At 43.4% G+C, this 15213-nt stretch overlaps 2 protein-coding genes across 12 annotated transcripts in view; one reads left to right on the top strand and one right to left on the bottom strand.

Annotated features, from left to right (window-relative positions):
• Positions 1-761: 761 nt before the first annotated feature.
• The window catches only part of LRRC51 (leucine rich repeat containing 51), a 44297-nt gene continuing 29845 nt past the window's right edge, over positions 762-15213 (bottom strand). The window contains exons 1-8 of one of the 10 annotated variants that reach the window (XM_079104894.1): positions 14614-14802; positions 10807-10850; positions 9067-9177; positions 5997-6080; positions 5246-5383; positions 2298-2503; positions 1276-1424; positions 762-978 (exon numbers count right to left, since the gene is read on the bottom strand). In XM_079104894.1, coding sequence (XP_078961020.1) covers positions 849-978; positions 1276-1424; positions 2298-2503; positions 5246-5327 — 567 coding nt within the window. In that variant the 5' untranslated portion in view covers positions 5328-5383; positions 5997-6080; positions 9067-9177; positions 10807-10850; positions 14614-14802 and the 3' untranslated portion in view covers positions 762-848. Of the gene's footprint in view, positions 979-1275; positions 1425-2297; positions 2504-5245; positions 5384-5996; positions 7606-9066; positions 9178-10806; positions 10851-14613; positions 14809-15213 lie in introns of those variants that run through there. The other 9 variants (XM_079104891.1, XM_079104896.1, XM_079104893.1 and 6 more) reach the window with 9 other exon arrangements.
• The window catches only part of NUMA1 (nuclear mitotic apparatus protein 1), a 68999-nt gene continuing 68757 nt past the window's right edge, over positions 14972-15213 (top strand). Inside the window, exon 1 of one of the 2 annotated variants that reach the window (XM_079104847.1) lies at positions 14972-15040. The gene's annotated coding sequence lies outside the window, so the exon portion shown is untranslated. Of the gene's footprint in view, positions 15041-15102; positions 15181-15213 lie in introns of those variants that run through there. The other variant, XM_079104846.1, reaches the window with a different exon arrangement.

The raw sequence follows: 15213 nt of genomic DNA, 5'->3' as shown, positions 1-15213 counted from the left end.
TGGGAATACTGTCAAACTGGACAGGCCTGAATCTGAGGCAGCTGTGAATGTTGGGGACTCTGCTTCAGGCTCATGGAATTATAATAGCCCTATGGGTCAAGGAGACCAAATTCTGCTAGGGATGCTTGATAGGGACCCAGCAAGCAAATGTTTTCAAGCAAGAAGATTCTTTTTATCAAATGATTTTTTTTTTTTTTTTTTTTTTTTGTACTGGGAATTAAACCCAGGGACACTTAACCACTGAGCCACATCCCCAGCCCTTTTTATTTTTTATTTTGAGACAGGGTCTTGCTAAGTTGCTGAGGGCCTCACTAAGTTGTTGAGGCTGGCCTTGAACCTGTGATCCTCCTGCCTCAGCCTCCCAAGCTACTGAAATTGTAGGTATGCCTGGCTATCAAATGGAATATTAAGCAGAATCCCAACATATAAAGTATTAAGAGTAGAACTACTCTGTTTTGATTAAAGTAGATCATAGCCCATCTTCTGGGCCTGTCTTGGAGGCCTCTGCTGCAGCTCCAAGGACCTGGCATTCGGAAGAATTTGGGAAATGCTGATCTCTAATCCCATGATATCTAAGCTGAAGAGTACAGAGGGGCCCAGAGAGGCTAGGTAAGTTTCCCAAGGACAGGTGCAAATCCAGGTCTCCTGGCCAGCAGGCCTTTCCCTCTATTGCCTGCCTCAGTGAAGTAACACTAGAGCTTCTGGCAGTTGATGGAGTTGAAAGGCATCTCTCCAAGGTACAAGTAACTTCTACTCTGAACAACAGCTCAAATCATTTATTCTTAAACTAAGCTGACCAGCTTCAGGCCTTCAGGACTGCTGGGGTCCTGGGAACCTCAGAGTGCATTCTACTTGATCCGGGGCTTCTTGGGCTTGATGTTCATGCGTTTCCAGACTTCAGCTGTGGTACGGTCTGCTTTGGTGACCCCACTGAAGTCGAACGTGGTGATACGAGGCAGGGTGCACAGCACATATTGCCTGTAGGGAAGACTTGGGCTGGGGGCCTGCCCCCCCACCAGAATCCCCTTCCCCTTCCCCTTCCCCTTCCCCTTCACCTTCACCTGTTGCTTCTCTTTTCCCTCACTGCAAGGAATGGAGGAACTGAGTATGGTATGGGAGAGACTGGGTTTATTCTGACTGACTGCAAGAAATGCTTAGAGGTCTCCCTTCTCAGGTTTACATGTGGCAGAAGGATGGTCTTAGATTTCCTGTCTCCCCTTCCATTGTCCCTCAGGGGAGCCCAGCTGAATCCCAGATCAGGGGCAGGATACTTACCTATACCCCTTCTCTTCCTCTATGGGGTTACCATGGAGTGTCAAGCTCCGGAGCCGAGGGAGGACAGCTAACTTATTCACTTCCCCTAGGCTCTGGATACTGTTTCCATGAAGATAGAGGACACTCAGGTTGAAGAATGTTGTTAGGATCTGTTAGGGAGGAAACCAAAAGATAGACTGGCAGGACCCTGGATCTCTGCTCAGGATGAACTTGCTGGTAGAAAAGGAAGAGTCTGGGGAACAACTTGTCCTTGACTCCAGTCCTCACAGCTATACTGGATGATTCTAACCTACTTCCATTTACCTTTTAAGGGATAGAGAGGCATCACATTGAAATAGAACTGTGATCTCAAGACAGGAGGTATGGGCCCCTGATCCCAGAACTGCTACTGACTGGCCAGGTGATGACTTTTCTACCCATCCCTGAGCCTTACTTGCTGCTTCACTAAAGAAGTTGGGGTGAACTAACAGTCTTATCATAGCAAGGGGCCAAAGTACAGAGTATCATGCTAGGCATATAAGAGAAACTTTAATGATAGTTAAATTAAGATCACTACATCAGGGCAATAATCTCCCCCTTTCTTAAAATTTGAATCAGAAGTTGTAGAAAGTATTTTGTACTTTTGTCTACCTCATTCATAGCAGAACACAGCACAACACAGTAAGGTACCCAATAATGAATGACAGCTGCAATTTTGCTTTAGCCAGCAATGTGGCACTTGGTTCTTGTTTCTTTTCATTTAATTCCTACAAAACCTTTATGATACTAGTATATCCTAGTTTTTCAAACGGAAAGGCTGAGGTTTTAAGAGAAGGTTAAGTGACTTGCCCAAAGTCACAATAAGAGACAAAGCCAAAATTGGAACCTGCATCTTCATGAGACCCTAAAGCCATGTGCTTTAGATGACACTATGCTGCCCGTTTAACTTCCTTCATAAGATGGTGGAGAGGCTGGGGCCTGGACAGTGGCCTTACCCCCCTTCCCACTCTCCCACCCCTTGACGAACTCAGGTAAGAACTCACAGGATCGATGGAAGTCAGGTCATTGAAAGACAAGTCGATCCAGGCCAGGTTCTCTGGGTGCTCCAGGAGTTGTGAAACCACCTGGTTGAAGTCTTTCAGGTCATTGAGGACATTGTTGTTGAGCCACAGGGACTGAGTCAATGACTTTCCTGACTTTGAGTGCTTCAGTGGTCGTAGCCCTACCCTTGGCTCCTCGCTTACCAGATCTGTGAAGACAGAGTATGGCTTGGGTGTAGCATCTTTGCTTTTCTGGAAGGAACAGATCTGGCAGGATAAGCATCCCCAGATAAAACTGAAGGGCAGGCAGGGCCATAGAACTATGCTTGAGTTTAGAGTGACCCTGTTCTATAAGCTCCTAATAATGTAAGACTGAACCACGGGTCAAAGACTTCCCATCCCAAACTCTTGACTTTCCAAGTTCAGATGGTCTCATGTCTATGGTATCATTGGGTCCTCTGTATACCACCTCTGTGTGGGGTGGGGGATGAAACAAAGCCACATCTTTTTTTTTTTTTTTTTTTTGGTACTAGGGATTGAACCCAGAGGCATTCAATAACTAAGCCACATCCCAGCCCTTTTTGTATTTTATTTAGAGGCAGATTCTTGCTGAGTTGCTTAGAGTCTTGCTAAATTGCTGAGGCTAGCTTCGAACTCCCAATCTTCCTGCCTTGGCTTCCCAAGCCACTGGGATTACAGGCATGCACCACTGCACTCAGTGCCACTTCTATTTTAGATGAAGAAATCTAAGAACTACAGTTTGGGGGCTTGAACCAGGAAGATGATAGCACAAAATCAAGAATTATCTACTAGTAGAACTCAGAATTTACTTCAGTAGAATATACTCTGATGGTCCTCCCAGTCTTTCATTGATAGTGAGCTATAATGTCTAAAATATTGGAAATATGATGGTGAGCACAATAAGAGACAGTTCATGCCAGGCTCTCTCTCAGCAACAGGGAAGGGATAAAGCAGATGTTTGTGCCTTGGAGGAGCTGCCACAACAGGCAAGATGGAAACAAACTATCAGTATAGTGTGATGAGTGCTGGTACAATGGTCAATGCCATGGCAGCACAGAAAAGGACCTCCACCCAGTCTGGGAGCTCAGGGAAGTTTCCCAGGAAGGTGAAGCCTAAGCTGGTCCTCAGTGAATTAGGAGATATTAACCAGGCAAAGAAAGGTAGAAAGAATGGGAACAGCATAAGCAAAGCCATAAAGATGTGTAGAACAGCACAGGGGAGTGTGCAAATGTGCACTATACAAGGAGGAAAAAAAGAGACAAGCCAAACTGTTTTCCCTCCTTCCAGTACTGGGGATTAAACCCAGAGTCACACATGCTAGATCAGTATTTTACCAAACTACATCCCAGCTTGCTTTTTTTTTTTTTTTTTTTTTGGATAGAGTCTTGCCAAGTTAATTAGTTGCCCAAAGCTACTTAGTCTCAACTGTTTTCTTTTGTTATAGTATGGACCTGGGGCACTCTACCACTGAGCTACATCTCTATCCCCTTTTAAAATTTTTATTTTGAGACAAGGTCTCACAAAGTCATCAAGGCTAGCCTTGAATTTGTGATCTTTCTACCTTGGGCTCCTGAGTTGCTGGGATTACAGATGTGTGCCACCGCAGCTCTCTCAAACATGAGTCTTAAATGCCAGGCTAAGGATTTGGGGCTTTCTCCTGTAGATCATGGGAAGCAACTGAAGTATTTAAAGCAAAGGAGATGGTTCAGATTTCTCACTTGAAAGATTACTATGGAGCTTCTGATTGGAATATGGATTTTAGGGGGTGGATGGCAAGAAAAGACCAATTTGGCTATTTCAGTCATCTAAGCAAGAGATGAGAGGGACATAAAATCAGCATGACTTGACTGACTGGAGATAAAGAACTGAAAAAGGAGAGACTAGGTTGGAAAGGTGATGAATTGAAGGCTTGGCTCTGGTGTTCAAGGCTTTTGCAGTACAGAAAGGTAGAGAAGTCATTAGGCAGTTGGTTACAAAGCTTCCTGTCTGAAGCTTAAGGGACAGACAGGAATTGTTAGTATAGTATGTACTATATAGTCAGGGAATAGATGAGACTCCTCAGAGAGTAAGGGTAGAGAGAAAGGTCAAGGAGGAAGAAGAATCCATTAAAGAAACCTAACAAGTAATCAGAGGACAGAGAGAACCAGGAAAGAACAGTTTTAAAAATGTCCAGAGAGTCTGGCAGAAGCCAGAATGGAGTGAGTTCCAGAGTGGATGAAGGTAAGGAAATATAAGCAGGTAGCCTTAACCACCTCAGTAAGTTTGTCTGAGGAGGAAAAACATCCAACACCCCCACCCTCACTTCATTTTTTAAAATGAGGTCCTTAAAACATATGGGCCTTGCCTAGGCACATAGTCAATGGCAGAGTCAGAACTAGACATAAGTTTTGGCTGTGGCGTTATTTTTCCTTCTTTTCCTAACCACCCCCCTGTTTTTTTTTTTTTTTTTGGTTTTTTTTTTTTTTTTTTTTGTTTTGTTTTGTTTTGTTTTGTTTTTAAATCAGTCTAAAGATGCCTCTGGGGAAGGAAGTATTTACTATTTGCCAGACCTAGCCGGCATGTCTTCACATTCCCTTCCATTCACACTTTTCCCACCCCCACCCACCAATAACTTTCCTCTCCTCAGCTGTAGGTCAGGCAGCATCCACCAGATGGCTCTCTGTCATAGTTCTTGAGTAGGTGGGATCCTGAGGTTGCAGAAGGGTACTGGAGCAGAGTACCACTGCTTGTGAAGAGACTCCTAATTTTGCACAGCATGTGTGAGGTCCTGAAGTTTGATTCCTAGCATTGTGGGAGGGGGCAACAAAAATCTCCCATTTCTTTCTCCCTTAAAGATGACAACAACTTTAAGTACAAAACTGGGCCCTCCTTGGGGACCATACTAGGCCTGCAGCCATGGTGAGTGGAAGTGCTGAGTTTTATGGTCTGACCTTGGATGACATGGATGCTTCTGAAGGAGTAGTCAAGAGGGGGCTCCTGCACCGACGTGTTCGTGTAGTCCCGTTTGCTCATAGTTCAGGCCATCATTCATCAGGTGCAAGCATGGGCCCTGGGAGTCCGGGTTCAGCCTAGGAGGACAGAGGATGGGAGTTTAAGGTAAAAGGATCGTCCAAACTTCAATTTCCCCATAGCCCTCCACCCCCGCTCTCTACCCTCCACTGTAGTAGGCCTGCCCAACTGCATTTCCATTTTTATTAATCATTATTTCTTGCATTTGTAAGGTACTTCTCAAAGCACCTTCACATCTCTTAAAACTCATTTCATAGTTATAAATACCCATTTCTACTTCCCAGAGGAAGAAATTGAGACCCCAGGGGTAAAGGACTTGCCCAGAGTTAAGCCAGTGAGTCAGTTGTGGACTGCAATAACAAGTGTCCTGAAACCTACTCTGAGAGTCCTTCTGCTACTCCATAGTAGTTACCATGGAGACCATCTTCATACCTACCCTCTGGTGACATCAACTGTGCTATTCTATTGCTTAATAAACCCTTGAGGGCCTGCACTGAATCTGGCTGGTGTCTGAAAGCCCTTCCCATTCTGATCCAGCTGAGGATTTGCTACCATCTCTGCTCAGCTTGTCGGTCAGCCACATTATCTTTCTGTCCAAAGACCCTACTCTCAGCCACATCCTGAGTGTATCCACACATATAAACACACATATAAAACCAGATTCTCACTCACCTGTCACTGATGACTGAAACTCCACCATTAGGGATTCGTTCCTTTGGGTTCAGGGATTGTTCCCTGTTAAAATGGAAATATCCCCTGAGAGGGGTGAACACAAAAGTTATCGGTTATTTGCAATGTGGTGTGAATTGTCTCATCAGGTCCTTTCCAATATGTTAGCCAAAGTAAATCTGAGAACAGGTTTTTCCTGGAGATGGGAGAACCACGAAATACTACTTATGTGGGATGAAGAGGGCTGAAAACTCATTTTACCAAGGAACTTTTTATTTTGTTGTGAGTCATACAAACGAAAGGCAAATAGATGGACAAGCGCATGTCCTAGTTAACCTCCCCTTTTACACTCCATCCACTGCTGTCACCTCCCCTGCATTAATACTTTCCCTCCTTTCCGAAAGGATGAGTTTTACAATAACACACTGTTAAAGCAGATGATTTGTATAACAGTGCTGTCCAATACAGATAATAAAACAAACACAAGCCTCATATATAATTTTTAACATGTAATTAAATTTTTCTAGGAGCAATAAGCAAAGTAAAATTGAATGAAGTTCATCTCAAAATTTTATTTGATCCAATATATCCAAAATATTCAGCATGTAATCAATATTAGAATTTACTAAGGTATTTTACATTACACCCCATCCCAATTTGAATTAGCTACCTGTCAAATTGCCTCATGTGACTAGTGGCTGTACTGGACAATGCAGATGCAGAAAATTAAATGTGGAAAAGAAAGATCAGGAAGTATATTAAAGGAAGAGATATATCAGGGACTTAAAAAATCTATTCCTAGCTGGGCACAGTGGTGCATGCCTATAATCCCAGCAACATGAGAGGCCAAGGCAGGATTGCAAGTTTAAGGCCAGCCTCAGCAATTTAGCAAGACCCTCAACAACTTAGCCAGACCCTGTCTCAAAATAAAAAATAAAAAAATGGGGCTGGAGATATAGCTCAGTTGGTAGAGAGCCTGCCTTGCAAGTATAAGGCCTTAGGTTCAATCCCCAGCACTGTGAAAATAAAATAAAATAAAAAAACGGGCTGGGATTTAACTCAGTGGTATAGTGTGAGTTCAATCCCCAGTACCACACACACAAAAACTGTGACTATATATAGCTCCAAACTTCCTGGCAGCTAAAGGAAGAAGGAAAACCTTGGAATATTTATTTCTCATCATTGTATTCAAAGAACAAATTAGTCTGTATGCAGAGGCGATGAAATTGGCAAGTTTTTTTTGTTTTGTTTTGTATTAGGGATTGAATTTAAGGGCTCTCTACCACTGAACCACACCCCCATCCCTTTGTTTTTGTTTTTAAATTTTGAGACAAGGTCTCACTGAGTTTCTTAAGGCCTAAATTCCTGAGGCTGGCCTTGAATTTGCAATCCTCCTGCCTCAAGCCTCCCGAGTGGAGTCTTGAGGCAGGATTGTGGGTGTATGCCACCATGCCTGGTGGCAAGTATTCTTAAAATGGAATTTCTGGGGGCTGGGAGTATAGCTCAGTGGCAAAGCACTTGCCCTAAGACGCTTGAGGCTCTAAGTTTGATCCTCAGCAATACCAAAATAAGCAGAAATGGAATTTCTATTAAAAACCAAGGACCTGGGGCTGGGGAGATAGCTCAGTTGGTAGAGTGCTTGCCTTGCAAGCACAAGGCCCTGGGATCGATCCCCAGCACCAAAAAAAAAAAAAAAAAAAAAACAAAAAACAAGGACCTGTAATATAGTTCAATAAATTCATGCTTTGGTGATTTAACATATGCAAGGACAGAGTTTAGCAGGTTTAGAGGGTTAGAAAGGGAATGTCTTGCTTTCAAAAAGTAGCAGTCTCACCAGGCAAGGTGGTACATGCCTGTAAACCCAGCAATTTGGGAGGCTGAGGCAGGAGGATCACAAGTTCAAGGTCACCGCCTTAGTAATTTAACAAGGCCCAAGACCCTGTCTCAAAATAAAAAATACAAAGGTCTGGGAATGAAGCTCCTGGGTTCAATCCCGTTCAATCCCCTCTAATCCCCTCCCGGTGCCACAAAAAATATAGCAGTCTCAGCTGAGCTTTGGGGAAGTACCAGCTTGGGTCGCTTAATAGCTGAATTCTCTGTAGAGTGTTGGACTGGCCCCATGGGCACGGGCTGTTGATTAGGAAGACCTGAATCTTTTTTTTTCTTTTTTTTTTTTTTTTTTGCGGTGCTGGGGATTGAACCCAGTGTCTTGTGCTTGCGAGGCGAGCACTCTACCAACTGAGCTATCTCCGCAGCCCAGGAAGACCTGAATTTTTAGATATCAAATCTATAGGCAAAATGTGATGAATGAAAGGGACATAGAGCTGGAGTTGGAGACTGAGACCAACAGCCCAGAGTCACCTCCAAATAAGCCACAGAAGCATGACAGGTGTGTGGTCAACCTGGAGCAAGTTACCAATGAGGGGGAGGAGAAAGAGATCCTGATTTCCACTCTGGAGAGAACCTTGTTTGTACTGGAGATACATCTGGGAGCAGAAAGTCAAGCTGGAACAGAAGGCAAACTGGCAAAAGTCACAATCAAGAAGGAAGATTTGGGATGGGGTTGTGGCTGAGTGGGAACGTGCTTGCCTATCATGTGTGAGGCCCTGGGCTCGATCCTCAGCACCACAAAAAAATAAAAGTATTCTGTCCACATACAACTAAAATAAAATTTATTTAAAAAAAAGAAAGATTTGGGGCTGACAGATGAAGATACCACAAGTAGCAGCAGAATGGAGTTTGTAAGAACACATAGACACTGTGGTAGAGGTTCTTCTTGCCCCAACAGGTACTTTCTCAGACATGCTGAATTAACATTACAATAAGAATTTTTTGTCTTGAGTTGGCCATGTGGTACACGCATTAGTCCCAGTGACTCTGGAGGCTGAAGCTGGAGGATTGCAAGTTCGAGACCTGTCTCAGCAACTGCCTTAAAATTTAAAAAAATTTTTTTAAAAAGAGACTAGGAATGTAGCTCAGTGGTAAGACACCCTTGAGTTCAATCCTGAGTACCCCCCACAAGAAAATACATATATATTTTTTGGTCTTATCCCATTTTATCCCATCATCCCACCTATAAAAATTGATAGTGGTGCAGTGGCACAGGCCTGTAATCCCAGCAGCTCAGGAGGTTGAGGCAGGAGGATTGCAAGTTCAAGGTCAATTTCAGCAACTTAGATCCTGTCTTAAAATAAAAAAATAAAAATAAAAAGGGGCGGAGATGTAATTCAGTGGTGAAGTGCCTCCGGGTTTAATCCCCAGGACCCTTTCCAAATTTATAGCATATAATACATAATATAATCATACTCTATATAGTCATACATATGTGTATATGTGCATATATACATACATATATAAGCTTTGGGTTATTATTTCCAATTTATTTTAATGCACCTGTGTCAATAGTTTGCATATTTGTTTAAATATTCACAGAACTGAAACTTGAGACTTGATGGGTTAAAAAAAATCTACAGGTGGTCAACAAAGAACACATTATTATTTTGTATAAATAGTGAAACCTACTTTAGAGCCCTTCCCACATCAATACCTGTAATAGGTTTGATACCTTTCAGTAAGACTGAATATTTCTCTCAGAATAAGTCCTGGGTTGGAACCCTAGAGTTCTGCACCATTGAACTGGATTTTAGCTCAAAATACTGAAGGGCAGATTTTTACTATTAATCTCCTTAGTAACCAGAGAATCTCAGTGCATCCTAAGAACTGATTTTTGTGTAGCTCCTGATGAATTTTCTGAATGAGTTAGTAGTAAAAACAGCCCCAAGAAGCTGAATAAATTTGCTTGTTGGGAAGAGTTATTAGCTTTCTCCATTTAAATAGTAGCCCAGGTTGTGAACTAGCATCTTATCCATCCTCTTACACACAACCTGGTTTACAGCAGGCACTCAGGAAATGTTTGTGGGATGAATGAAAGAAAAACTGCCTAGTACAAGGATTTCTGTTTTGGGAGACTTGGTGCTAAGCTGTTCTAACAATTGGCTCCCAGGTTCAGCTGTTTCATTCCACACTTCACTCACAGTAAGATATCAATTCAATACTGCAAACATTTGTTGAGTGCCTGCTGCCCTGTGCCTGACCAAAAGGAATGAAGCCAACTACAAATAATAGAACCCTGTCATGAGCACAGAAAGACCTGCTGGGTCTCTATTGGTTGTGGCAAACCAGCCAGCATCCAGTTTCGAGTAACAGCTGCCTACTTAGTGAATACTCTTTCGTGTTTCAACAGTCAGCTCCAGTGTACCTTTTTGTATAGACTTTCTTTTCCAGATAAAATTGATCAGTGTGTCCTGTGTTAGAATGATTGCTTTGATGATCCCTATTCATGGTCACCCCTGTATCCATCCCTTTTTGCCTTATACCTTTGTAGTTCCATCCCTCTCTGATGCTGGGTTCAGTATTTTACCATGTTCTGGCCAATGGGATGTTGATAAACTTGAAGCAAACAAACTCTAAAGTGGAGCCTGCTCTCTGCCAGTACCATGAAAACACAGCTGGCCTCTTAGAAGGACATGAGAGATGTACAGGTGATCAACATGTGAAAGAGAGCCAGTGATTCCAGCTGAGGCCATCCCAGAATAGGCTATGGAGAGCCACCCAACCTACAGATGACTGCAGTCACATGAGTAAGATTAGCCATGACCAGAACCATACAGCTAACTCAGAGACATAGAAGCAAGAATAAATGCTTATTGTGGTAAGCCACTGTGTTTCAGGATGCTTTGTTACATAGCAATAACAAACTGATGCTTACCCCCACAATACTTTAACAAAATTTCATCATAGTTTGTTTGCTCACCTGTGAAATGAAGACAAATCCTACTTTGGAATCTATTATGTGGCCTACAAGAAGTGCTCAATAAATGAAAAGTGTCGTCTGTACTCATTTTTTATTTTTTCTTTTTCTGGTATTGGAGATTGAACCCAGGGGTGCTTTACCACTGAGCAACATTCCCAGTCCTTTTTTTCTATTTTATTTAGAGACAGGGTCTCGCTGAGTTGCTTAGGGCCTTTCCAAGTTGCTGAGGGTGATTTTGAACTTGTGATCCTCTTGCCTTAGCTTCCCAAGTCATTGGGATTACAGGCATGCACCACCACACCCGGCTCTCATACCCTTTTTAACAGCTGCAGAGTATTCCATAGTATCTGTCGTACTTTTAACTGTATTAACTTTATTTAACCAATTCCAAATTGACACAAATTTGTTTCCAGTTTTGGGAAATTACTAACAGCTGGAATTTGATTTATGGCCAATCTATTTCTGCCCTCTCTCAGCAGGTAGTAACAGAAAGTTACAGGAAGTTTTGAGGAACAAACAGGTAGGGAACTCAGAAGACTGATAGCCTGCCTAGTCTACTACTTATGGACTACAGGTGGGAGAAAAATCAAAGAATGCTAGGAAAAATCTGTTATATAATATACTCTGGCATGTTATATTCCCAGGTGCCAAAGGAAAGCTCAAGATTCAAGGGGCTGGGGAGATAGCTCACTCGGTAGAGTGCTTGCCTTGCAAGCACAAGGCCCTGGGTTCGATCCCCAGCACCAAAAAAAAAAAAAAAAAGATTCAACCTGGCTCCTGTCTACACTACTCTCATCTCTTATCCTCACTTCAGTCAAATGCAATGATTCACAGAAAATTCCCTATGCTTGCCTCTAGGCCTTTGATTGGAAGAGTTTCTCCTTCTACACTCTTATTTGGAATATAGAGTCTTTACCCTTTTTTCTTGCTTATCCTTACTTTAGGACTCATCTGAGGGTTCAACTTTTCTGAGAAGCTTACCCTTATTCCCAAATCTGGATATGGAAATTCTTTTCTTGGTTTCCATAATATCCTATACTTACTGCCATCACAGCACTCATAAACACTATAATTATTTGCTTGCTGTTTACATGACCATAAACTCCACCAGGGCAGGAACCATATTTTTCTCATAATTGAATCTCACAGTGGTGGCATGTAGCAGGTACTTAATACCTTAAAAAACTGCAAATGAATAATATTACAAAGGAGAAGGACATGAGGTTGCTATAATTTAGGGACCTGATCTGATCAGTACTGAAGAACTGATTGACAACTCTAAAGGATAAGTACAGTGAGGAAAGTATAGGATAGGTGGGGGGAAAGAAGCATTTCAGGTGCTGGGGGTATAGGTCAGTGGTAGTGCATACTTAGTATGCACGAAGCCCTGGGTTCAATCCCCAGCACCAAAAGAAAAAGAAAAAACCATTCCAGACAGAAGTCACAGCTGTGTACAAAGGCAAAGGCTTTATGGTGGGAGGTTGCTTAGAACATTTGAAGACCTTAAAGAAGGATATGTAACTGAAGCGAAGAGGGGTATCGTGTTTAGAATAGAGGCTGGAGAGTGGGCAGGAGCCACACTGAGATGTTGCATTATGCTAAGAGCAATAGAAAGCCAGAGACTATATATTTGAATGAGGTTGGGATGGGGAGAGTGAATAATATCAGGTTTGTATTTTGAAGGATTGATTTGGCTACAGTTCACAAAATGGCTGAGAAGGAAGGCAGGAAGGATGTGGACTAGAAAAAGATATTTAGGGAGTAAAGCTGTTTGATGATAGATGAGAAATGATAGATGAGAAACGGAAGAGGTTTTAAAGATAACTTGACCCGGGCATGGTAACACACACTTGTAATCCCAGCTATTTGGGAAGCTGAGACAGGATAATTCCAAATTTGAGACCAGTCTGGGCAATTGAGCAAGACCCTGTTTTAAAATTTAAAATAAAAAGGCTAAGGGTGTAGGTTGGTGGTAAACACTTGTCTACTATGAATGAGCCCCTAGGTTCAATAACCAGTACTGGCGGGAGAAAAATACTTGGGGTTTTGGCTTTTGCATATATTGTAGGAATACTGGAAGACATTCAGGCATGGAGGAGAGGGTTGGGGTGGTGCACAAATAAATGTTGAGTTTTGGTTGCCTTTGAGATATCTTGAAAGAGATATCAAGGAGGCAATTGGCTATACAGATCTAGAGCTTAGGTATGAGGCCTGGGTTGGATATACTGCATACAGCTGACAAATGAAGTTGTGGGTGGGATGAGTACTCAAGAAAAGAGAATATAAAGTGAGGTGGGAAGAAGACAAAGGACCAAGCCTGATCAAGCCTGTAATCTCAACTAGTTGGGAGGCTGAGGAAGGAGGACTGCAAGTTTGAGGAATTTCAGCAACTAAGCAATACCTGACTCAAAATAAAAAACAAGGGGGCTGAGGAGATAGCTCAGTCGGTAGAGTGCTTGCCTTGTAAGCACTAAGGCCCTGGGTTCGATCCTTAGCACCCAAAAAAAATAAATAAATAAAAAACAAGAAGGGCAGGCAAACCATCCCTGAGTTCAATCCCCAGTGTGAAGAAAAACAAAACAAAACAAAAACAAACAAACAAACAAACAAACAAAAAAAAAAAACAAGCCTGGAGGAACTTTAAGACAGTAATGGGCCAATAATCAGGTCCAGCTAATCATGGCAGCTTCAGAACTCAGGTGATGTTAGCCAGATTGTTTCCTGTTTAAATATGTTCAATTCCTAGTGTCTTTAGCCTCTCTAGTTCCCTTTCCCCTTAAAACTTTCAAGGGAAGGATCTGCAACTCATTCAGGCTGAAGTGTAAAATAACCCAAGGCAGGCCATATAGGTTCCTTTTCTCTGGGGCAGTTTAACCTATTCCTTGGAACAAGCTTTTAAGATATAGATGCAGTAGTTTCAAGCTAAAGAGATGTGGTTGGAACTTGAAGAACTGGAGTCTACTTCTAGCTTTATTACTGATTTGTTGTGTGGCCTTGCGCAAGTTATTTAAATGGACTTTGGTTTTCCAATCTGTGAAATGGAGATAAATTCTCTTGACTCATAGATCTGTTATGAGCATAAGGAGACTGAAAGAACTAGGCGTATGTTAATAAATGCAACAGCTCTGTCACGAGAACTGCAAAAGGAAATAAAGCTCTAATTCCTGAGCTTCAAGAAGCAGACCGTGGAGGTGTAGGAAGAAGATCTGAAGATATAACCTGTAATGAGTGTGTATGGGAGGAACATGCTGACGTTCTGAGAATGGTTCTTACTACTTGGAAGAGGAAGGAAAGTGGCACTTCAAGCCTTATAAAAATTTCAACATCTCCAAGAATTAGGGGCCATTAGGGGCTGGGGAGATAGCTCAGTTGGTAGAGTGCTTGCCTTGCAAGCACAAGGCCCTGGATTCAATCCCCAGCACCGGGGGGGAAAGAAAAAAGAAAAAAAGAATTAGGGGCCGTGATTTATTCTATCTAGCGCTACTGCCCTGTCTCGGGTCCTCTAAGGAAAACCAACTCCAGATTTCCGATATCCGAGGGTGTGTTTGGGACTTGAGGCATCCGTATTGGAAACTCCGATGTTGTGATGGGCGGTTAGGAAGCACCCTCAAATCTGTATGGGTATGTATCTCAGCTCCCTTCCCCTCTCCTGCCCCCTAGTCTATCCCATATAGGTGCAGTGTTGAGTTCACTGTGAAAGGGGTGAGGTAAGGTTTCTGATTAGGGAACTTTTTAGTTCTTTTGTGGAGCCCCTCCTCTCTTCATAGTGTTTTGGTTCCCTTGTTCCTGTTTTCCCGCCCGACTCACCCAGAGTCGCTGCCGCTCCAGTCACAGTGTCCCACTACCTTAGGGTTACTAAGCGCAATTCTCCATGGCAACTACCTTCACCACCACGCCCCAGTTGGCGCCATACCGCGATGCCTAACAGGGACTCGTAGTTGTGGGGCGGGGCTCCAACGGTGGTGCTGGGATTCGTAGTTCCTTTGCCCTCAAGTCCAGGCCGTGGGCCGGAAGTAGTGACCCCCCTTCTCATTTCCCAGTGACCCTCATACTTCCTTTTCCTGGGTCCTCTAGCGTACCCTTAGAACGACAGCCCCCGACAGGAGCCAATCAGAGGGCGGCATGAGGGGGCGGGGCCATAGTTTAAACTAATTGTGTACTGCCAGTGCTGGCGCGATCCCGTGGCGAACGGCGACCCCGGGGAGCGCGTGGCGGAGCGGGAGCGCGCGGCCAGGTAACCGGCGCGGGCCCGCGGCTCGTCTGCGGCCTGGGCGCCCGCACGGATGCCCAGGCCTAAAGGGGGTGCTGGAGAGGTCGGTGCGAGAGGAAGGCCTCCTTGGTGACCAAGCCTAAAAAGGGAACAGTCTTTCGGGGGTAAGGTTTGTGGGGAGGGGGAAGGAAGCGGTG

This window comes from Sciurus vulgaris, assembly GCF_902686455.1.
Source record: "Sciurus vulgaris genome assembly, chromosome: 11".
Classification (NCBI taxonomy): Eukaryota; Metazoa; Chordata; class Mammalia; order Rodentia; family Sciuridae; genus Sciurus; species Sciurus vulgaris.
The sequence above is the reverse complement of the archived record's forward strand: the minus strand, read 5'-3'. Positions and strand labels throughout refer to the sequence as shown.